Raw genomic sequence first — 21935 nt, 5'->3', positions numbered from 1 at the left:
TACTTTAAACTCTTAATAGTAAAAGATTAATATATTATAATAAAATATTTCTAAAACAGATTATAGCCTATTCAAAACAAAACGATATGAGTTTGGCGGCAATACGACACCGTTTGCAAAAACTGATCTAACATTTCATGGTTCTCTCGGAATATCCCCAGAAAGTCACCTAGTCACTCTTTCTCTGTGCAACTCTTCTCTTGCAATTTTGTTCCCCAAAAACGCTAAAATGAGTGATGTATCAGCAGAAAAACCGGAAGAGGATTTGTGGGAACGAGCCAAGAAAGCTGCAGACGATCTCTACGAAATCAAAGAAACGTTTTTTCCTCAAAACCCGGATGACAAAGTCGCCAGATTGCAAAATGAATCCGATCTCACTCTTAAACTCCTCGATTCCATCCCTCCTGGTACCCTTTAACATTTTATTCTTGACCATTTCAATTCTCATTTCCTTTTGTTTTCTTCGCGCTTGCTTTGTGCTCTGTTCTTCATTATTATTATTGTTGTTGTTGTTGTTGTTGTTGTTATTATTATTAGCTTTTAAAATGATTTAAGACCTGAAATAGAACTGATCAGAGTATGGGCTCTTCTTTGTTGATTATAATTTATTTTTTTTAGTAGTAATATTCAACTAATGGAACATGAATTGTGTTGCATATCGCTCTGATAACATACAAAGTGTAATTTGTAAGTTTTATATATTAATATAGCTTGCATGGTAACAATTTTGGATCAGTAACATAGTACTGTACATAGATTACATAGAGAAAAATGAAAAAAAGGACTCTGTGATTGTAAACAAAGGTCAAAATATGGTAACTTTACTGGAAAGATATGTAGATGTGCGAAATGCACACTTGTAAAAGAATTATTCTGGATAAATAACAATTAAGAATGTTGCTAGTGTGGCATATATTATAAGGGTAGCATTGCATCTTATCAAAGTGATTGTTTCGGTAAAATTATTGGGATGCTATATCTTGTATGGCAGTGATTTCATGTATGGAATGATAGGGGAGTGTGTGATGGTTAGCTTCTTAGGTGTTTTACTAGAAAAAACTGGTATTAGAAAACGTCCAATTCTGGTGTTAAATTGAAAGTTTAAGTGAACTGTTCGGGAATTAATGTTGGTGGTTTTCTTTATCTTTTTTAAATGTGATGGTTCATGGGGTTTAATTATATGTCACATTTATAAGGCAGATCTCTTATGATGAATTTCTTTGTGATGTTTATGCAATGGTTATTGCACATTTTTTTATTGTATCTTACATTATTATAATAAGTAAAATATATCATATTCCTTTGCAGAACAAAGGAAGTCACCTTTAAAGCGTGGGACATATGAATATCTAAGAGGAAAGATATTGGATGTTGTACCTGAATACAGGAAAGAGGCAGAGGATCATCTCTCAAAAGCTGTAAGGAAGAATGGACTGTTTGGTGGTTTACTAATTTGGTTGGCTGTAATGCTTGGGCTCATATTGATGTTTTGAAGCTTTCATGCCCCAGGTGAAGTTGAATCCTGCTCTTACGGATGCTTGGCTATGCTTGGGTGTTAGCATTTGGAAGAAGGGAGATCTGCCAGCTGCTAAAAACTGCTTCAATCTGGCATTAAGCAAGGTTATATCTGATAGTAGATTGCCATCGTGCTTAGAAATAATTTATGTTTCTTGGTGTCAGTTTTGCTAACCTTTTATCTACTTACATTTTTGTCTCATACAGGGTCCAAATAAGAGAATTCTTTGTCAGTTATCAATGCTTGAAAGAAGTTTGGCTCAAGGCAAGAAATTTTTCCTTCCCTGTATCATAATTTACGCTTAATTTTTGGTTGCTTAGGGGGTATCATATTGAGAGCTGCAATTTCAAATTGTATTTTCTTGCCTGTTGGCACATTCTGCTGCCTATGGGCTTGCTAGGAAGTCTTAATCAGTTTGTGCTAAAAGTTGTTCTGGAATGATTCTTTCCAGCTTAAGAGAAACAATAGGGCAGTTTCTGTCTAGGAAAGATGATGACAGAAACATCTGCATTCCTGTCTATTAGAATGAAGACTTGTACTAGTTATCACAATTCTACAATTTAAGGTGAGTCTGATGCAAACAAGGTTGCAAATGACTTTCAAACTAATAACACTGTGGCCATTGATACAAGCTGTGTTTTTATTTTTCTCTCTATATTTTTTTGAAGATGTTCCAATCTTCGTCTTATCCATTGCGAAGTTGAGATTTAAAGTTTTGGTGCAAGTTCTTTTGAGAATGTAAAGCATAGTTATACTATTTATTCCTCCTCTGGTGTCTTTGCCTTCCAGAAATATAACTGAATTAGTGGACAAAGCAGAATTTGTAGTTTCTACACCATTACGGCTTTATCATTGTTTTACTAATATTTCTTTTTTGTTTTTTAGGTTCTGAGAATCGGATGGAAATTGTCGAAGAAAGTATTCAACATGCTAAAGAAGCTATCGCATTGGATGTCAAGGATGGAAATTCTTGGTGTAAGATTCAGTTTGAATCCTAGAACAAAATGACCTTTTGTTCCATCTTTTGATCTTTGAATAATTTCCACATGTAGGCGCATGCTTTACTTATTTAATACCTTGTTTGGCATGCCATATAGTATTGGACACTTGGAATTTAATTATTCTATGATTGTATGGGATTGGAGTAAATTGTGTAGTACTGTTCTCTGTTTGGTTCAATACCAAATAATATATTCTAAAATATAAAAAAATTAACTTATTATCTGCTTTTATAATCCTTTCGAATATGTTTGCATGTAAACAAATGCTGTACTTTGTCTTGTCTTGACTTGAATTGGCATATCCTATGTTTATTGGTTTTCTCGTGGCTTGCTGCATCTGTGGATGCTATTTGATGATTTGACCATTTCTCTTATTTCTGCACGTGGAGAGAAGGGTTTAAACTTTATTTATTTCATATGTGATCTTTTTACTTTTCTTCTGTGCTTGTGTTACTACCTCACCCTTCCACATTATGCCCTTTTCTTTTTTCCCTCTGTCAGAAGCTCTGCTTTCAGATATCATGTCATCTCTTATTTCTTTCACCTGTAATATAATAATCATCTTTGGTATATGTTATAACATATTATCCTAATGTCAGACAACCTTGGAAATGCATGCCTCACGAGTTTCTTTGTGACTGGATCTTGGGATCACCACAAACTTTTGCAATCTTTAAAAGCCTACCAAAATGCTGTAAGTTTGCAAAGCAGAGCTTTCTCTTGGAATGCATTTTCAGTTTTCACCCTCCCTGTGGAAATTTTTTTAATATTTGTGAAGAATCTGTTGATTAAAGGCTGGTAAGGAGCATTTCGAAGTTTTCTTCTTTTTTCTGATGATTTTGGTTATCTTGTCATTCTGATTAATCTATATCAGGAGAAAGATGAAAAAATGAAGTCCAATCCCGACTTGTATTTTAACTGTGCCACTGTAAGTTGAATTTTTCTCCTCATCTTCCTCTATGATTTTTTTTTTTTTAATAACTAAAACTCAAAAAGGATCTAGATCTTGTTTATGTTGCTATCAGGTGTACATGTGTTAGTATCATATATGTCTTAGCATCAGGTTGCTTTCTGTTGTTTAATTCATTGGTGGAGTTCAAGCCCACCTGTTGCAAGCTAGCTACTGTTTTTAAATTCATTGGTGGTTTATCAGTTCCTGACGGAGTTCTTGTATGCAGGTAGACACATATTTAGAGAATTATGAGAGGGCACTTAGGGGGTTTGAAGCTGCTGCCTTAAAGGATCCTAGTCTTAATGCTGCTGAGGAGGTCCAAAAGATGGTTAATCTTCTAGATAAGATAGAGAATCTATTGAAGGTAATGTTTTTATAAACCATTTCATGGTGCTAAATTTTGTTCAACAGTATAGTTTCTAAGGAAGGTCAATGAGAAGTTAATGACCACTTTGAAGTTACTAATCCTTCACTTTGGAGAACAAGATACCACTCTTAATTTGTGATTAACAATTACTTTTGGTGGTTCTAGTATAGTGCAAATAGTTTTATTTCTTCAAGAGTTGCATTTGTTATTACTAAGGTGTGGTTTTATAGGTACATGCTAGAGGCAAACGACTTGCATCTTGGGCATCATCTCTTACTGCTGTGAAGTGTAAGCTACTCGGCTCTTCTGTTTTAGTTACTAGTGCATATTCATTAATCCTGTAATTTACCACTTCTACTTATGAGTATGCTAACTTAACATAAATATTTATTTATTTTTTCCGTGCCTCTTGTTTTGTTAGTGAATTCTTCTCATAAAATAGTCACGGTGGATATGCTTTCGGATGGTCTGAACAGAGTTGCAGTAGTTGGAAAAGTGCTATTCTTTGTGAATTATCAGAATGTCACTCCCCTGTGAGTAATCTGCTTGACTACTGTATTAATTGCTCATCAAAATGGACTAATCATGAACTTGCTGCATAGGTGTATAGCTTGTACTCCATAAAACTATGTTACCTGATATACCAGGGGGTTGTTTTTGATAGGCTTGGGGTAGCTATGAGAAGTAGTACATGCTTTCAGATTCATCTTGCTTGGAACTTTATCACGAATGCCATACTTTGATATTGCACTAAGCTGTTAGTATTTTGAGATCACAATCAAGATCTTTAGTCTTTTTTTTTTAATATTGCAGATGCTATTTGGTTTGTGATTCAAATCAGACATGCTTTGTTCTATCTGTGTACAGTCTGCGTGATAATGTGGTAAGAGCTAGCTGCTAGACTTCTACATTTTTCAGTCCATTAAAAGTTCTGTAAACCCCCTATGTCAAATTATACAGATAATTGGTATAGACTTATGAATGAACTCATGCACTATGAGAAAACTTCAAATCATGTTGCTTATTGATTTGTGGGATAGCAACACTTGGAAGTATCTAATTATTACATTTTTTTCTATTAGAAGATTTAAACTTTGTTTTTTCTATTAAAATGACCAAACATTCAGATTTTTTTTTAAAGGGATTAAACTTGCACTATTTATATTGAAGGTATCAAGCTAATCACCTTATTTCCAGAACAAAACAAAACAAGACAATCTTAATTGTTTTTTTTGGTACCTTCAATAGGAAATAGTAAAAGTCTAATCTCTTTTATAGGAAGACCTAAATGTTTGGTTCTTTTAATTAGAAAATTTGAGAGTTTAATCTCTTCAATTAAAAAAAAAAAGTTCAGTTCCTTTAATAGAAAAAAAGGTGTAAGTTCAATCCCTCAAACAATTGTTATCCCCTGATTTGTACACTTAGTAGATTATAATTAATTGAACCATCTGGTTGCAGATTAAAGAAGGAGATCAAGTAACGCTATTGCAACCTTATTACCATCATCACGTTTTTTCTTGGAAAGGAAAGGTATGTTCTCACGAATTGTGGAATTTCATTATTCTCTTTGTTCATAGTGGGACGAAATTTTATTTTGGTACACGGCTGTCCGACAAATCTTAGTTTTCTCTTTTCTTCTATATATCTACAATAATGGCGAGGAAGAACATTTACCTGATTTTTAGATTTTGTTTCATGTAAATTGAACCAGAGTTACGACTTCAAGTCAATTCGCGTGGATTTCGTGGAGCAAATGGTTTTGAACGGAAAAGCCCTCTCACCTCAACAAGAACTTCGTTCATCAATCTTTGCGCAACTCAAACCATGAAAGTTGCCTCAAGTAAGATATCTGAGCTATGTATTTGTAATGGGGTTTTGTTGATCTTCTCTTTTGTGAAATATTGTTGTAATGTGTGTAAATAGAATATAAGATTGAGATGAAGGAACAAAAAAAAAATACATGAGTGGATATTCTTGTTCTAGTAAAAAACAGTCCAAAAATAAATTGTAGATTCTATGGAGACCACTTTGAAAATTTCTTTTGAGCTTTCCTTGTGCAGTCCTATTATGCTCCTAACTGGCACCGCAGTTCCGGAAAATCATTAATGACAATATTTCATCTTTTCTGGTGATCCTAAATCCTTTGGACTCAATATATGATAAGAGTTTTGGAAAAAACGCATCCTAAAAGTTAACTGTTGATATCAGAAAGTTCAAAACCATAAACCTTACATCAAAGCTCAAATTTTCTAATATGAGATCTTAGTTTGATATCTTGCATTTGCATTTGAGATTGTGTTGGGTGGAGAAAAGAATAAAAAATAAAGGCGTAGGAATTATAGATGGGGGTGAAGAAAAATATGTTTTGACGGTTATATTAATGGAGGTTGTCGGCACCAAGAATGGCCAGAGTTTTGCTGCGGTGGAATTATCTAGGTTGTTATCTTGTTTAGTCGATAAATAGACTCAGATTATCAGAGCTCTATCTTTGGTTGCTTATCAGTTTTTTGCTGCGTTGTGCGAGTAAACTTCTGCAGGTCAGCTCGGCTGTTGCAGTATTCTGTGATTGTGGGTGTTCAGCTTTGTCATTGCAGCGTTTTGGTTGACTGCCAAAAGAGATACATATCATATTGTATTGTACCGCTACTCTTTGCAGTCCTAATGCACATGTGGGGTAATTGGGCTCTAGCGTTGAGTGCAAACACATGCTACAAATAGGATTGAATCTGCATCAAACCAGTTCAGCTCAATTCGAATTTAAACTTCGGTTCAGCAGCCTGGCTTGAATCTTTCTCCATCTATACTATTTATTGGTCAGTGACACTATTGTTTTTCATTAAAGTAAAATAAACTTTTGTATTATGCATAAAACTGAACATATAAAAACCTCAGGCTATACAACTCAATACCAACAGCAACAAAAAAATAAAAACAAAAATAAAAATAAAAACACAATACACAAATGTAGTATCTAGCTCTACCCAGATTATTACACTCATGATGGGAAGTCGGTTCATCGTCTAATAATGAAACATTATATAACAAAAAAGAAAAGGTAAAAAAATGTAATAGATGCTGCACAATTATTGCTTATAATACCCGCCTTGGTTTGGATAGGTGTACGGAGATGGAATTGTATAAGGAGGTCGAGGCTGAGATCCAGGTTGTTGTCCATGGGCATTGTAGTAAGGCCCCCGCCACCCAGGGTAGGCAGGTTGGCCATAGTCGCTTGGTGGTGGCTGTTGCTGCGGATGTTGAGGTGGGTAGGAAGCAGCTGGTGCAGCGGGGGAATAGTAAGGATGTGATGATTGTTGTGGGGGGCCGTAGGGGGGAGGAGGGTGGACATATCCAGGTATAGTGGGTTGCTCTGGAGGTCGGTAGTAAGGACTTTGGGGATGAGGCATGGGTGGTGTGTTTGGGGGTTCTATTTGCGTCGGTGCAGTCATCAACCTCTGAGTTTGATAAGGAGGCTGTCCTATTGAGGGGTAGTTGCCATCGTAAGAACCAGAGGTCTTGCGGTCCTGGAAACTGAGACCTGCCATGTGTCTCTGTACATCTTCGATCATTTCTCGACACTGGATGTTTCTGGTCATAATAAAATCACTGCACTGTTGCTTGACATTTGTGATTGCGTCCTGTTTAGCACAAGTGACGACATGAGAAATATCCACAAAAAGGTCCCAATAACCAATTATTTGAGATCGATCATTAAAATTTAAATAATACTAAACTTACTTATCCATTTAAAATCACCCCGTCATATCAAAACGTGTCAATTTGTATGAATCAATTAGTAAGTGTAGTATTATTACTCAAATTTTACATCCTTGAGCAAGCAATGAGCAGGTTTCTTACCTGAAGAGTAACATAAAACTTCAATCCCTCATTAATGTTCTCTTTAATTTCACGATATTTCGCTATTGCAGCTTGGATTTGCTTGTAACACTTCTCCCGGGATGCTGGGACAAAAGCGTGTTGAACACAATTAAAAAAAGTAAATAACTAAATCAATAAAATCATGTACACTAACATGAGTATTAATTTGTATACTAATGATGATGTGTTACTATGTAAGAGAATGATTTTAAATACTTCTAACAGAAACGGATACAACACTTGAATGAGAATAGTGGAAACTACTAGCACAAGACAGGAAAATACAATTTCTCCTATATAGACCAAACTATATTGACCATCTAAGCATATCATTGACATATCACTATGTAATTGGATGATTTTAAATACTTATGCGATAGATACAACACTTGAATGAGAATAATGGAAACTACTAGCACAAGACAGAAAAATACAATTTCTCATATATAGACCAAACTATATTGACCATCTAAACGTATCATTGATGTAAAGCAAAGGAGGCGAAAAGAACCTCTACCACATTAAAAAAATATATATACAAAGCTGAATGTTGGATATATTGTTTTAACATAGTTCTCGATCAAGATATATAAGGAAACCTACCTTTGTAGTCTTCAAGATTAAAAATGGCAGAAAACTGCTCGTTCTGAGCCTGGAAAAAAATGGGGAAAGTAATTGTTTACACATGCTGATTCTAGAATTAGACGTACTAAAATAACAAATGTGAAACAAAAATTCCACATTTGAAAATAGAATGCAATAGAATGCCATTCACTTGTTGGATGATTGATTCCAGGGATACAAATAAAGAAGCTCTAACATCTATCTATACATGAAGAAAATTATGACATGGAAAAGACGGTCCATGCTGTTAGCCACTTATTATGTCTGCCACTTTTCCAGATTAAACACTCTAGCCACCATTAAAATATTTTACGTCAACAGACATTGATCATCATGAAAACAACAGACATAAATCTAGGCAAATGTAGAGGTTTTTTGAACTTTTGAAATGAGGCATAGCAAGTTTAGACAACCATTGTAGAAGCCAGAAATAAACCTGAATTTGATACAACAATTGTTCTTGTGCCTCAATATTATGGGCAATGTCTTCACAAATAGGATCATATTTCGATATTTCCTTCCTGAAGAGATCCTCATATGATCCAGTGATTGTCATCAACTTTGGTAATATGTCATCCTAAAGCCATATATAGATAACATTAGCCAAGCCAACTATACATTAGAAGCAACAATCACTGGTACAGACAAATGAATAAAATGAGCAATCAATGAATAATATTGTCACTTCATCCATGTAAAGAAGCCTGAAATGTCCCATAGAACAAATGCAACGATTTATTTGCAAAAGGGAAATACTCACCATAACCAAAGCATACTCCTGAAGGAAGGCAAACCACATAAATTTACTAATGAAAAATGTACAATTAGACAATCCTACATATATGACATTTTGGACCAAATGAGCATGAGAATCAAGGAGTCTCACTATAATAAATTAAAAACTAGAGACCAATTCTACCAACAAGTTATACATATTCAAGGAGTACTAAAGTCGCCAAGAAATTTATTAATGTTCAATGTTACAAAACAATTGAAATTAAGCCATTTTGATTCAAAAGAATAGATGTTCATGATTACCAAATATGCCCATGAATAAGGAACTTCAGGAAAAAGAGTAAGGTTACAATCAATCAAGTTAGCAACAACATCCATGCCAAAAAAATTAAGCAGACCTTTCTTTTCATCTCTTTGAGCATGTCTTCAAGACCTGCCCTTTGAGCCCCAAGAGTCTCCAATTGCCTCTGCAAATATTAAGCACAGCCTCAAGTTAATTGCAGTAAACAGAGAAATCTTGACATCACTTATTGCTAGTGGACTAAAATGAATGATTTCTACACTTAAAATTGATGGGCCCCATTATTAATATTTTTCCCCAATTCTTTTTTGGTTGAGGGAAAGATGGGAGGAAAACAACGAACAAGATATGTAACAGTACAGAAGTTGTAGCAAAGTTAGAGCATGAACACAAGATTTGAAAGGAAATTAGAAATTACCAAGCTCTGCTTCAGGGCCCCCACAATAGCATCCTCAGTTGCATCCAAAGACATTATTGGCTTAGCCAGAGTTGGAAGAGTAGATTCTATCTGAAAAGAGAGAAATCCATATATGTCAGGAAACATGCGACAAACCCACAGGCAGGAAATATGTCGTATTTTATTTTGAACCTATAAAGAAACATAATATTTGAAAATGGTTGGTGAGTAACCAAGAGAGATCAAGAATAATAGCTCTCAAGGGTCTTATTAACATGCAAATTTCATCATATACACAAACACTGTTCAAACTTTTAAATTAAACAAAAATGAAGATTGACACAAATATATTGGCAAATGATTAATTTGAACCCTGCAAGACCTATAGTATAAGGATTGAACAGAACTAAAACACCTAAATTGCAATCATTAGAACTATAGCAAATGGTTAGAGACATACTGGACGACGATCAAGGATTGACATGAGTGCAGCATGATCTCTGACCGAACGCTCAATTCGAGCATCACTTTCTGCAGCTTGCTTTAAATTACCTGCAAATCTATTCAACCTATCCTGCAAATTCTTTGTCAGAGTGCTGGACTGTGGCCTAGTCCATCTTGTTCCGAACTGGCTTCTAAATTGAGCATCTTCAGTTGCCTCTTTCTGCAAAAGTTCCTCAGTTTGGACAAGCAATTCCTGGTTCACCCTCCTCAGATCCCTAAGTTGCTGTAACTCGGCTTCCAAACCAGCTGGACCACCACTAATCTGCACAGCTTCCACATCCTCTTTGAGATCCATAGGGAGAGACATATTCCCTTCCAAGGCAAGAATAGAATCTGGCAGGTCCATTTCCTTGAGCCTCACCCGAGTTAGTTCACTCCCTTGCTGCAATCTCTCAGCTTGTGTCCTGATGACATCATCAACCATTTCAGTATATCTGGAAAGTGCCTTTGCGCTACTATCTGGAACAAGACTTGCAAACATCTTCTCCTTGCTTGCATCCAGCACCTCATTCATTGACATTGGCTTCACCATGGAAAATGCTGGAAGAGGTGGTAAAGAACTGGGAGGTGGTACCCTCATGAGGTAAACTCTATCATTTTCCTTCACAGCTCTTTGAAGATTGTGATTAAGATTGGCCTCTAACTTCGTCATTGCATCTAAAAGTTGCGCTGCAGCACCCTTCGAGGACTTCTTTGCTTCATTTAAAGCATTAATCCCAGTCTTCAACCGTGCAATTTCTTCTGCAATCTCTTCTTTCTCATGTAGCTCTAAACTATACCTATAGCAAGCTTCAGCATAAAATAGAGTAGCTTTAACCTGTACATGAGAAATCCATCCCTTGTCGAAATGATCCTTCAGAGGTGCAACATTCAATGCTGCCAAAGCTTCCTCATAGTATAGCCCAACCTATAGTTAAACACATCATAAAACAAGTTAAACAGGTGATCAACCAGTAAACCCAGAGTAGAGACGATCTTACAATATTTATGCGGACACTTTTAGGAGTAGAATTGAATCTTACAATATTCAACAAACATTCAGTAAAAAATTCAAAGTCATCAACAATTTTCACAACAGTTTAGGAGTAGCATAAATATGGGGGTTTCGCCAGGGTTTCGTCAATCATCCAGGCTCATAGTTGCTCTCGCAAGTTCTAGATTCAATTCCTAAAGGTCAACTACAGACTAAAAGCCATTACTTCTCTAGCGGTCCCAGTCTCAAACATGAGTCAATAAAAAGAAAAATTAAAAACAAGAAGTATTGCACCATGCGTAAAGTTGGATAACTAGTTACAGAGAAATTCAAATTAGCTTTACATTCCATATCATCTTTATATACTAAATCTCACAAGTTATCAACTTAAAAATCCACATATATGCATTTTCTATAACTAGATTTAGATCAAAATCACAACATAAAAATCAAACACGAATATTCCTCACTCTTTCTAGAACTATTCCCTCTTCAATTACCAAACAAATCCATCTAAATTTAAGTCAACTTCATACAAAATTAATCTCAGTTCAACAAAAAAGTTCCAAAATTCATAGCTAAACCATCACAAATTCACAATTGACAGTAATTAACTTTGACATCACAGTACTTAAATGCAGAATTTCACATTCTACATATACTACTATTTATCATTACCTTTGATCTTAACGTGCTAAAACTAACAAGGTATACATCACAAAAATCCACATAAAACTTGCAATCCTTCTAGTAGCAATGACACACAAAATCACACTGCAAAAACCCAACACCAATATTTCTCATCCTTCCTAAAAACTCTCATTCTTAAATCAACAAGCACACCATCAAAACTCAAGCCAACTTCATAATCACACCATGTCAATTCAACAAAAACATAGATGATTTTACAGCTAAATCATCATACTTCTAACAGTACTCAAAATTACGCTTAAAACAAACAAATCAATAAACTAATAAAACCTTTAACCTCACAAATCATGGAATACAAAATCCATATAAATAGACAATCTTTATATCTATAAATACAAAATCACCGTATAAAAAATATCCCTCACTCTGCCAAAAAAGTATCCCTTCTTAAATTAGCATATACAGCATCTAAACTTCATGATCAAACTAAACCATGTCAAAAAAATCCATAATTCACAACTAAATCATCACAGCAATTACACTTCCAACATGACTCACAAATTCACTATTTAAACAAACAAACAAATAAACTTTAAATCTCACAAGTCAAGGACTATAAAATCTCTATGTTTTCACCATTTAAACTTATGTCAAACAGTTCCATAATTCATCACAATTCACTACGTTAAAAAAAATTATTAAATTGAAAACATTGCTCAAAGCTAAAAAAAGCACTAACTTGTCTAGAAATTTTAGCGCAGACACCAGGCGTACTTCCTTTAGCAATCGTGTTCTCAAAAACACACTCTTGAGCTTGAGCCAACATCAACCTCTCCAACATTCCGACGCACTCGAGGCCGACATCCACAGTCGTGGAGCTCCCCATACTGGCCTTCGTAGACTCATTATCTCTCAAATAGGCAAACGCTCCGGCGGCCCCGATGAACGCGTGCGAGGCCTGCCGCCGCCCCTCCACAGTGGTGCGATCAAAGGACAGACCAATCTGACTATACACCGCCCCCAAATTAAACAGCACCGCCGCCTTCTCCAAATGAATGTTCTGCTGACTGGCCTTCTGCTTGATCTTAAACGCGTCGTACCACAAAAACGTCAGCGTATTGATGTGGTCCTTATCGGGGGAGATGGGGAATCGCGTCTCGACGAGGCAGAGGGCTTTGAAGTAATTTATGAAAAGATCGCGGCGCGTGGAGGGCGTGGGGTCGGGAACACGCTCGATGTCGGAGCGGAGTTGCTTGAGCGTAAGGAGATCGTCCTCGAGATTGATGGCTTCGCGCTCGGAGTAAGTTTGGGAGATGAAATTGCGAAAGGGACGGTAGATGTCGATTGAAGACGTCTTCTTCTCGAAGACGGCAAGCATGATGTTGGTGGTGGCGGAGGACCCGGCCGACGAGCCCGTTGAAGGTGATGACGTGGACATGATTAGCGAGAGTGAAATGTAAACGTGAAGATTAAAGAAGAAGATGAAGGTGGACTCGTCGTTATATCGTAATTCAGTTGTTGGAAATATCGGTAGTATACAGTACACTTATACTAGGGTGGATATTGTCTTTGTCCCGGAGGTATGAACGAGTAAATGATGCATTGTTACATGACCGTGAAATATTTTATTTTTAATTTAAATTATGGCCAAACAACTATTTCCCACCTAAACTATGCTGAATGCGCAAAGTTTCTCTGATTAACTATAAAAATACCATTTACCCACCCATGAACAGTTAAAATTAATGGTGATAAGGATAAAATCATCATTTTCTCTATAATATTAAAAATAAACTAAAATATAATCTATTTTTGCCCCCCTAAACTTTAACAACTAAAATTTTTCCCTAGCCTAAGTTTTAAAAAATGGCAGTTTCACCCTAGGGTTTCGTTTTGAAATCTCCGGTGACATCTCCGGCTCTATTGCCAACAGTTTCTTCCTCCCGAAGCATTCTCTCCTTCCGGTGATCTCTTTTCTCCCATTTGAAAGCTCGATCGGAGTCGAAGAAGTCTTGGGAGACGAAGAACTTCATCGGGGAAAACGAAGTTCTTCATCTTCCTAGACGAAGACGAAGCTATCGTCTTTGTTTGGGAATACGGTCGTCTTCCCAGAAAAAGACCTCTGGGAAGACGAAGAACTTCCTCTTCCCAGACGAAGTTTTTTGTCTCCCAAGACTTCTCCGACGTCGATCGAGAGTTTAAATAGGAGGAAAGAGATTACGGGAAGAAGAGGATGCTTTGGGAGGGAGAGGTCGTTGGCAATGGAGCCAGAGATGTCTTCGGAGATTTCAAAACGAAACCCTAGGGTGAAACTGTCATTTTTTAAAATTTAAACTGACAAAAACTTTTAGTTTTTAAAGTTTAGGAGGGCAAAAATATATAAAATTTTCAGATATTAGGGTTCTATTAAATTTAACCGGTTATGGGTGGATAAACGGTATTTCCATAATTGATAGGGAGAACTTTGAGAATTCAGTATAGTTTGAATGGAAAATAGTCCTTTGGTCTTAAATCATTTATATATTTAAATTATATAAATTGACGTAATAATTTATATAAAATAAACTCAATTTTATATTGTTATATTATTCAAATAAACTTAAATATAAATTCGAATTAAATTAAACTTAAATCAAATCTTATTCAAACATGATTTAAATTTATCCTTAATTTGTTTACCAATTTTTTAAAGTAAATTAAATTTTCCATTTAGAGAAAATTATAAACTAAAATCAAACTAATTTAAAAATTAATTAATTTTAAATTAAATCAAAAATATTAATTAATCCAATCAAATATTTTATTTATTTATAATTTAATTTGATTAAAATTAGTTCAATTAATTGATTTAAAAAATAAATAAATCTGTATTTAAATCGAAAATAATAATTTTGACCACTCCTAGCGAGGTGGAGACTGCATGGGTTCTCCACGGTAGTTGACCAAACGCATAGTGGGCCTAAACGAAAACAAGGCCTGACCCAGGCCCAAGTACCTGAAAAAAGGCGTAACTTAAACATGTGCGCGTGTAAATTTTATATAAAGAAAATTAATAAATTAATGATTACACCATAGAAGTTTCTGGATGGAAGCGAAGTCAAGCCCTAGTTTTTAAAGCGAAGAAGCCCTAATTTGTCAGATCTCCACCGCTCTGCAATTTATCTCCAGTAAAGGTACTATTTCTTCCTTAATTTTAATTTAAGGATTTTCTTTTGAATTCGATTTGTGATCTCTAGTATTTTTTGGCTCGTGAATTGGTGCTTTTTAGGGTTTTATTTTAAATTAATTTCTTGTATTCTTATGATTTCGTTCGTGATTTAGAGCTTTACTGTTAATGGGTTTGTGGTAGAAAGTTAGGTTCTATTGTTTCTTTGTTATGTTCTTTGCAAAGTGCTTGGCTTTAGCTTGATTAATTATGTAATACCTAGGTTTTTTAGTTGGTTTTCGGTTCGCTTGTTAGAACTTCTAGCTTTATTTACTTCTTTTGATTTTTTGGATTATTCGGTTATTGACTTAGGTGGTAAAAGACCCATTTTTTTTAAAAGGTTTCTTTTGTTTCTTAAAATAGTCATATATGGTTTGATTTGTTGTTTGAAAGTGTTCGATTTCATTTTGGCCGTTAGGGTTTATGTGGTTAATGGGTTTAACAAAGCAAACTGCCTTTTTTAGGCTGTTATTAGAAATCGTCGCTTTATTCTTTCATGGCTCTTCTTTTGTTCTTGTTGCTTGTAAAATTCATTTCTTTAGTTTGTTGATTGTGTTTTACTCTGAGGGTTTTGTTTAGTTTGATTTGCAGTGTTAATAATGGATTTTGATGGAATTTATGTTTTGATTTACATTTTAAGTGTGGTCATGTGAAGCCTCTTAATAAGTTTCCTTTTGTTCTTGGGATTGTGTTGATCTTTAAAGTGTGTAATGTTATTTAGCTTAGAGCAGCTTGGACCCTGACAATAAATTGTTTTATTTCTTATATTTAGAGCTGTTCGGTTGGTGTGGAAAGTTCTGATTTTGGGCCTTTGAGCTAGGCATTCCGTTTCCAGATTGACTGTTCCAGTTCATATAAGGTAAGAAAGTTGAATCAAATCTATTAAGATTTTTTTCTTTCCTCTGATATTTTGCTATTTAATTATATTTATAGCGTAGATATGAATATTATTTTCATGCAGTCAGTTGTTTAGCTTTTTCTTTTGAGTTAAGTGGAATGCATCATATGTCTAATTTTATAGAGGATAGATGGGATTCAATTTTTTAAAACAGAAAACATGGGTGAATTCTTATTTTTGTCCCTTAAATTGGAGCTTGATATCTTCAGTTTCTCTTTAGGTTCAAAATGGTTACTTATGAAGCTACAAGATAGTGCAGAACTTTTTATATTATTTTCTTGGTTATCTGAGGTTTAGACAAAATCACAGTGGAGTTTAATGGAGGACAGAGCTTGTGGAATAGAAAAAATCATAATCCTAAGTTGTGTTTAAGTCACTGAGACTTATTTAATTATACATACTGGTGTGTGTTTGGCATTTATAAGATGAAATAGTCTTAACTTGGTTGTTTCATACTGTGCAGAATTTTAAATGCCTTTTGTTTTCAAAATCTTTCTTATATACGTTGAAAGTTTTCCTCATCAGATGGTAATGTAGCTTCATGTTAATTATAAGTTTGGTTTGATCGCAAGAATGTTCTCTGGCATGTATAAATGTGTTGTCTTTCTAATTACATGCAGCGGTCAAATTTATTGGGACATGGTTTGATGATAGAAAAGCTAACATTGTTTTTTCTCTTCTGTGAGATGTACATTTGGCCATCATCATACCAAAATGCAGGAATTGAGCTGGTTTTTATATACAAATGGACTGCAAGAAGTTTATCCAGTTGGTTGAGGAGAAGAAGAAGAGAGCTTTGGAGAGGAAAGAAGCCCCTCTAAAATGGGAGCAGAAGCTAGAAGCTGCTGCAAAGGCAAAGGCTGATGCTGAAGCCAAGGAAAAGAAAAAGGCTGCAAAGCATAAAAGATCTGTGTCTGATTCTGACACTGACAGTGATAGTGATAGCAGTGATGGGGGTAGAAGGAGTAGAAGAAGAGGCCACAAGAAGCACAGAAGGCATGCCCACACTGATTCAGGTGACAATGAGAAGCGGAGGGAGAAGAAATCGAAAAGAAAGCCAAAGCGACGATCCTCAAGCACAAGTGATGATGGCAGTGATGAATATGATAGTGGATCTGAAGAAGAGAGAAAGAGAAAGCGAAGCCATAGAAGACACAGGCATAACAATTCAAGGTCAGATTCTGAGAGTGAATATGAAGAGAGGAAGAAGCGGAACCATAAAAGACACAGACATAATGATTCTGGTTCAGATTCTGATGCATCTGATTCTTCTTCTGAGGATGATAGAATCCGAAGGAGAAGTCATGCAAAGCATCATAAACGTCACCGATGTTCGCACAGTGTGGACTCAAAATCATCCGATTCCGATGGCAGCAGGCATGACCGGAGAAGCAGATCTTTAGGAAGGTCATCAGATGAGAACTACGGAGAAGCAGATAAACAAACAAGGCACAAAAGCTGCCGGCATCATCACCACCGTCATCACAAACATCGGCACAATCACTCAGATGAGGGTAACCATCACCATCGCATGGATGAAGACAGAGTTCTACACACCGACTCAGATGACAAGAAAATTCAGTTGCTGTCCAATTCGGCCGAGTCCAATTGATAGTACCAAGTAGAAACCAGAGACACAGGCAAAAACACTAATGCTGCTTCTGAATGTTGATCAATAGGATTATTCATTTTCTTGGCACATTATGTTACTGGATTTTTTTCCTTTATCTTAAAACTTTGGTTTGGATTTAGTATTGATATGATTTTTACCGTCACTTCCGGAGCCTCGTTGCATATTCTCTCTAGATCGATGTTGTAACACTCTTACATGCAGGTTTATTTCATTTAGGACAATTTGTTTTTCTGGTGATAATGATTCTTGGGGGTCTGGTTACCAATTTTTTACGAATATTTGTTTTGCTTTGGGGATTTAATGGATTTTTCTTTTCTGAATCCTCTAGATATATAACAAACTCTTGGACGAAGGTTTTGTATTTTAACAAAATTACTTGTCAGTAATGGGTGAATTCAAATTAAACCAGCATGTTTGAATCTATGTTTGCTACGAGTGAATCTGCTTTGAGCCGGAATTGAAACTTTGGTTCAAGATCTTGACCGAGTCTGAAGACTAGCTGATATTGCACCGTAACAAAAAGTTCAAATCTAAATTTTCTCTTGTGCTAAAAATAAGCTTCTCTAATGCATGAAAAGTCCGTTATAATTTTATATTTTAGTTATGATTACTACATAAAAATACAATATGATGCTCAAAATCTGCAAAATTGGATTTATTAGGGCTGGGAGAGAAGCTGGATCTTCAGCACTTGGAAGAAAGAATCACTACTAACTGTAGCTCAACAATTACAACAATTATAATCAAATTCTTATGAATTTCCGTCAGAAGTTCTTCAATATCCTCTCAGTCGACACTCCTTCCCCTACAAGAATAGAAGTTACTTCCTGCAAAGTGGAAAACATTGCAGATGTTACTATTTACAGACGAACGATTCTATTACTTTAATTAACCAAATAAACACCAGACTTTTCAGAATTTTGTGCACTGAATCAAGCCGGGTTTTACTATGCTTGAGCTGGCTCAACTGAGTTTCAAGGAAGCTCAAGCTCAAGTTCAGCAACTGTTGGCTTGAGCTATAGTCAGAAATCGGAAAAACAGTCAAACTTAATATTCAATTTAATGTCTAAATATAAGATTTGAGAGTATAAATATAAGATTTTAAACTTTTAAGGATTCACTAATAATATGCTCAAATCAAGTGGCAAGTTGATGAGCTTACCAAACTGAGAAACAACAAGCTCGGCTTGACAATAATCAAGCTGAGCACGACAAGAGCCAAGCTACAAGCAGCTTAGCTCAATTGCAGCTGCAGTCCATTGCAGAACCAAGGGAGGAAAAACAGACCCATCTACCTTATAAAAAAATTTGTCTAGATCAGTATTTCTTAGCCAAAATTGTTAATTTTTCATAGGATAATCGTTAGTGGCTTAAAAGGCAGTATCTCCAAATAACGGCCAAATCTACGAACGTGTATTGTTGTTTGATCTGTGAGCTTGTGAAATAATCACATAATCCTTCTAAAATCTCCACAAGATGCGAGTATATCCGTCCCGAAATTGAAACCATGTACTCTCAGAAAACAAGCCATGCTTGGCAACAAATTAGCCATAGAAAAGGTCTGACTCCCTCACAAAATTCACAACCCAGGTGCTATCAAGAATCCACATAATATAAATGGAAGCATACCTCAGCCATCTGTTTTTGCCCACACAGAATGGCACCAGTGCCCTCAGGGCTAAAAATCTGCTTGGCCCTAGCAAAAGCAGCCTATAAAAACCAATGTTAGGAGCTAATAATGTCAGTCCCGGTTCATAAACAACATTAAAGTGAACCCAAGCAGAGACAGAATCTACCTGTACATAGCCCGCTTCACCAGACCAATTCCCATCAGGTTGCGACAATACAGGCACAATCTTAACACCAGAAGCTTCCCACTCTTTAAACCTATCCTATCAAACGAAAGAACAGAAAGTCAGAAACCTGACTCACCTCAGGAATAACCATCTTGGTTTTGCAAAAGAAACATAACTCTAGCTCTAACACGCATAGTTAGCAAACCTGATAAGCCATTCTCTTGAGGTTTCTAGCTCCGTAATAAAGTCTGACATCAGGTCTCTCATTCGCACTGAATCCCACTTCTATAAGTGACCTGATTGGACTGCACATACAATATAGCAAGTTGTGAGTAAATTCACATAGCATATATCAATGGTGCATTTGGCAGTATGGGTGGATCTGAACGGAGAGGAATCTGAACAAAGGTCAAGAATAACTAGCTTGAGTTCAAACTCCAGCCGGCTCAAACATTGAACAATGACATTAGAGAAGACAACAACAGAGAAGAAGGAGAAGAAGAATCATCCAAGAAAAAACTGCAGAAGAGAAAATTTGCCAAAGGAGAAAAGCTTCAGTAGATACTAGCTGGCAAACCCTTAAACTCAAACCAAACTGCTGAGTAAGAGCTTCAGCTCCAATTTGGCTTGTTCGAATTGAACATGGATTCAAACCCCACACACCCCTATTTGGAAGTCCTACAGTCCTACTTTACTGACTGTCAAAAGCTCCTTATTGCCGGGAAAATTTACCAAACACTAATGTTAGGAAGCACATCTGCACTTCTAAATTCGACTTCAGCCACCAAAACTTCATACGATTTCATACAAACTATAAATTAACTGAATTTAGTTGAATCAATTGAATTTCATCCACCCTATACAGATTATAGTAGTTTAAAAACCATATTTTTAAGCAGGGTTTTAGCATATAAAGCGATAATGTTACTGAAAAATCCAAATTTCTCATTTTCGAAGGAGCAGAAATTAGGAATCTGACCTAATTCCCGATCCGGTAGCAAAAATCACAACCGTTGGATACGCATCAGGCGGCTGGATTCGATCGATATCGAAACCTTTTCCCATGACTTGACTAATCTCAACAACATCTCCCTTCTTTAAACCACACAGAGCCTCCGCCGTGGAACCAGCTATATTCTTCACCAGGAATTCAAACGCGCCACTCGCGGACGCAAACGAAGGCGGAGAGGCGATAGCGAGGAAGGTCGGTTTCGCTATGTCGGCGAGACGGAGCTGGAGGTATTGTCCCGCGCTAGTGTGGCCTTCTGCTAGATCAGGCGCGCTAGAGACGTCTATCGATATATGGAACAGAGACTCGGCAGCGGGGGAAACTTCCGAGAGCGGAACCGGAGTCCAGACGGTGGTGTCCTGGCGTACAGCTGCGGCAGCGACAGTGGCGAAGTTTCGACGGCGAAGTTTAAGGTGAAGAGATTTTAGGTGGTGAGGGAAGGGAGGGAGGCGGCGCAGGATAGACATGGAGTGGAGGGAAGGTCTAAAGTGCGCATGAGGAAGGGAGGGTGACAGAGAAAGAGTTAAAGACATTATTGGGAAGAGAGAGAGATTATATGAAGAACGCAAGGCAGTGTTTGGTGACGGCGGCAAATGTGGTCGGATTTCGGGAGAGTTTCTAGTGATGAGGTGGCTGTTTTTGGTCAAAATAACGGATCGATTGGACGTTTGGGATGAGATCCACGTGTCGTGTTGTCCAGTAATTGTGGAGGATAAGTTGTTTGATCAACGGTCGATTGAGGATTTTGTTTAGTCGATTTCAGCCGTTGGATTGAGATAATTTTATGAGGTAAATTGGCTGAACATATTACCTCCCAGAGGCCGTTTGGTTATGGGTTTTAAAGATTATCTTGATAATATATCTTTTATTCTCTTATTTGGTTTGTCAGTAATAAAATATTATAGCAATTTTTTATTATAAATACTGACGTGACAGGTAATATACATAGTAATCTAATTACCACATTCACCTTAGTAGGGTTGGACTCGAGCCGAGCCAGCTCGAGCTCGATCTCGGCTCGGTTAGATTTGAGCCCGAAACGAGCCGGGCTCTGTTCGGCTCAATTGAGCTCTAGTTGGCTCGATAGATTTTTTTTAAAAATTTTTTATATAAAACGACGTCGTTTTGATCTATATATATATATACAAAACGATGTCGTTTTGATATGAAAAACGAGCAGAGTCTAGCCGTAAATGAGTCTAGCCGAAAACGAGCCGAGCTGAGCTCGAGCCGGCCATAAATAGACCGAGCTGAGCCCAAGCTGGCTGCGAGCCGAGCTTGGCTCGGCTCGAATCCAGCCGTACACCTTAGGTATTTAAAGATTACTAAGGTAATCTTGATTTTATTATAATTATATTAGTATTTATTAATTTTTTAAGACAAAAATAAATTTATTTTTTAATTAATATGACAAATAATATAAAAATATTTTAAAATAATTTTATTCAAGGGTATTTAAGTAAAATAATTTACTAGTAATCTTTTATTACCTTTAAC

At 36.2% G+C, this 21935-nt stretch overlaps 4 protein-coding genes across 6 annotated transcripts; 2 read left to right on the top strand and 2 right to left on the bottom strand.

The window, feature by feature from the left end:
- Positions 1 to 89: 89 nt before the first annotated feature.
- LOC123213348 (tetratricopeptide repeat protein 5-like) lies at positions 90 to 6707 on the top strand. 2 transcript variants are annotated; one of them, XM_044632767.1, is made up of 14 exons: positions 90 to 407; positions 1309 to 1418; positions 1510 to 1620; positions 1723 to 1780; positions 2402 to 2491; positions 3117 to 3211; positions 3392 to 3445; positions 3696 to 3833; positions 4067 to 4124; positions 4258 to 4369; positions 4650 to 4719; positions 5295 to 5366; positions 5548 to 5676; positions 6374 to 6707. In XM_044632767.1, the coding sequence occupies exons 1-13, from the start codon at positions 230 to 232 to the stop codon at positions 5662 to 5664; spliced, it is 1263 nt and encodes a 420-aa protein (XP_044488702.1). In that variant the 5' UTR covers positions 90 to 229; the 3' UTR covers positions 5665 to 5676; positions 6374 to 6707. The 2 variants fall into 2 exon arrangements, with proteins under 2 accessions (XP_044488702.1, XP_044488701.1); XM_044632766.1 differs by lacking the exon at positions 6374 to 6707 and having other exon boundaries at positions 5548 to 5881.
- Positions 6708 to 6752: 45 nt separating this feature from the next.
- Positions 6753 to 13483, bottom strand: LOC123213347 (vacuolar-sorting protein BRO1). Its single transcript, XM_044632765.1, has 8 exons — positions 12637 to 13483; positions 10230 to 11180; positions 9791 to 9880; positions 9470 to 9538; positions 8773 to 8913; positions 8316 to 8364; positions 7692 to 7795; positions 6753 to 7471 (listed from the first exon to the last, which is right to left on the bottom strand). The coding sequence occupies exons 1-8, from the start codon at positions 13333 to 13335 to the stop codon at positions 6920 to 6922; spliced, it is 2655 nt and encodes an 884-aa protein (XP_044488700.1). The 5' UTR covers positions 13336 to 13483; the 3' UTR covers positions 6753 to 6919.
- A 1459-nt stretch (positions 13484 to 14942) lies between these two features.
- Positions 14943 to 17775, top strand: LOC123213775 (sarcoplasmic reticulum histidine-rich calcium-binding protein). 2 transcript variants are annotated; one of them, XM_044633314.1, is made up of 3 exons: positions 14943 to 15070; positions 15875 to 15961; positions 16721 to 17775. In XM_044633314.1, exon 3 carries the CDS (start codon positions 16746 to 16748, stop codon positions 17610 to 17612), a length of 867 nt encoding a protein of 288 aa, XP_044489249.1. In that variant the 5' UTR covers positions 14943 to 15070; positions 15875 to 15961; positions 16721 to 16745; the 3' UTR covers positions 17613 to 17775. The 2 variants fall into 2 exon arrangements, with proteins under 2 accessions (XP_044489249.1, XP_044489248.1); XM_044633313.1 differs by having other exon boundaries at positions 16687 to 17775.
- A 500-nt stretch (positions 17776 to 18275) lies between these two features.
- LOC123213774 (fruit protein pKIWI502) lies at positions 18276 to 21054 on the bottom strand. The gene is made up of 5 exons (XM_044633312.1): positions 20409 to 21054; positions 19635 to 19734; positions 19430 to 19525; positions 19263 to 19343; positions 18276 to 18460 (listed from the first exon to the last, which is right to left on the bottom strand). Exons 1-5 carry the CDS (start codon positions 20969 to 20971, stop codon positions 18398 to 18400), a joined length of 903 nt encoding a protein of 300 aa, XP_044489247.1. The 5' UTR covers positions 20972 to 21054; the 3' UTR covers positions 18276 to 18397.
- Positions 21055 to 21935: the final 881 nt, after the last annotated feature.

The sequence above is a fragment of the Mangifera indica genome, chromosome 4, assembly GCF_011075055.1.
Source record: "Mangifera indica cultivar Alphonso chromosome 4, CATAS_Mindica_2.1, whole genome shotgun sequence".
Taxonomy (NCBI): domain Eukaryota; kingdom Viridiplantae; phylum Streptophyta; class Magnoliopsida; order Sapindales; family Anacardiaceae; genus Mangifera; species Mangifera indica.
The sequence above is the reverse complement of the archived record's forward strand: the minus strand, read 5'-3'. Positions and strand labels throughout refer to the sequence as shown.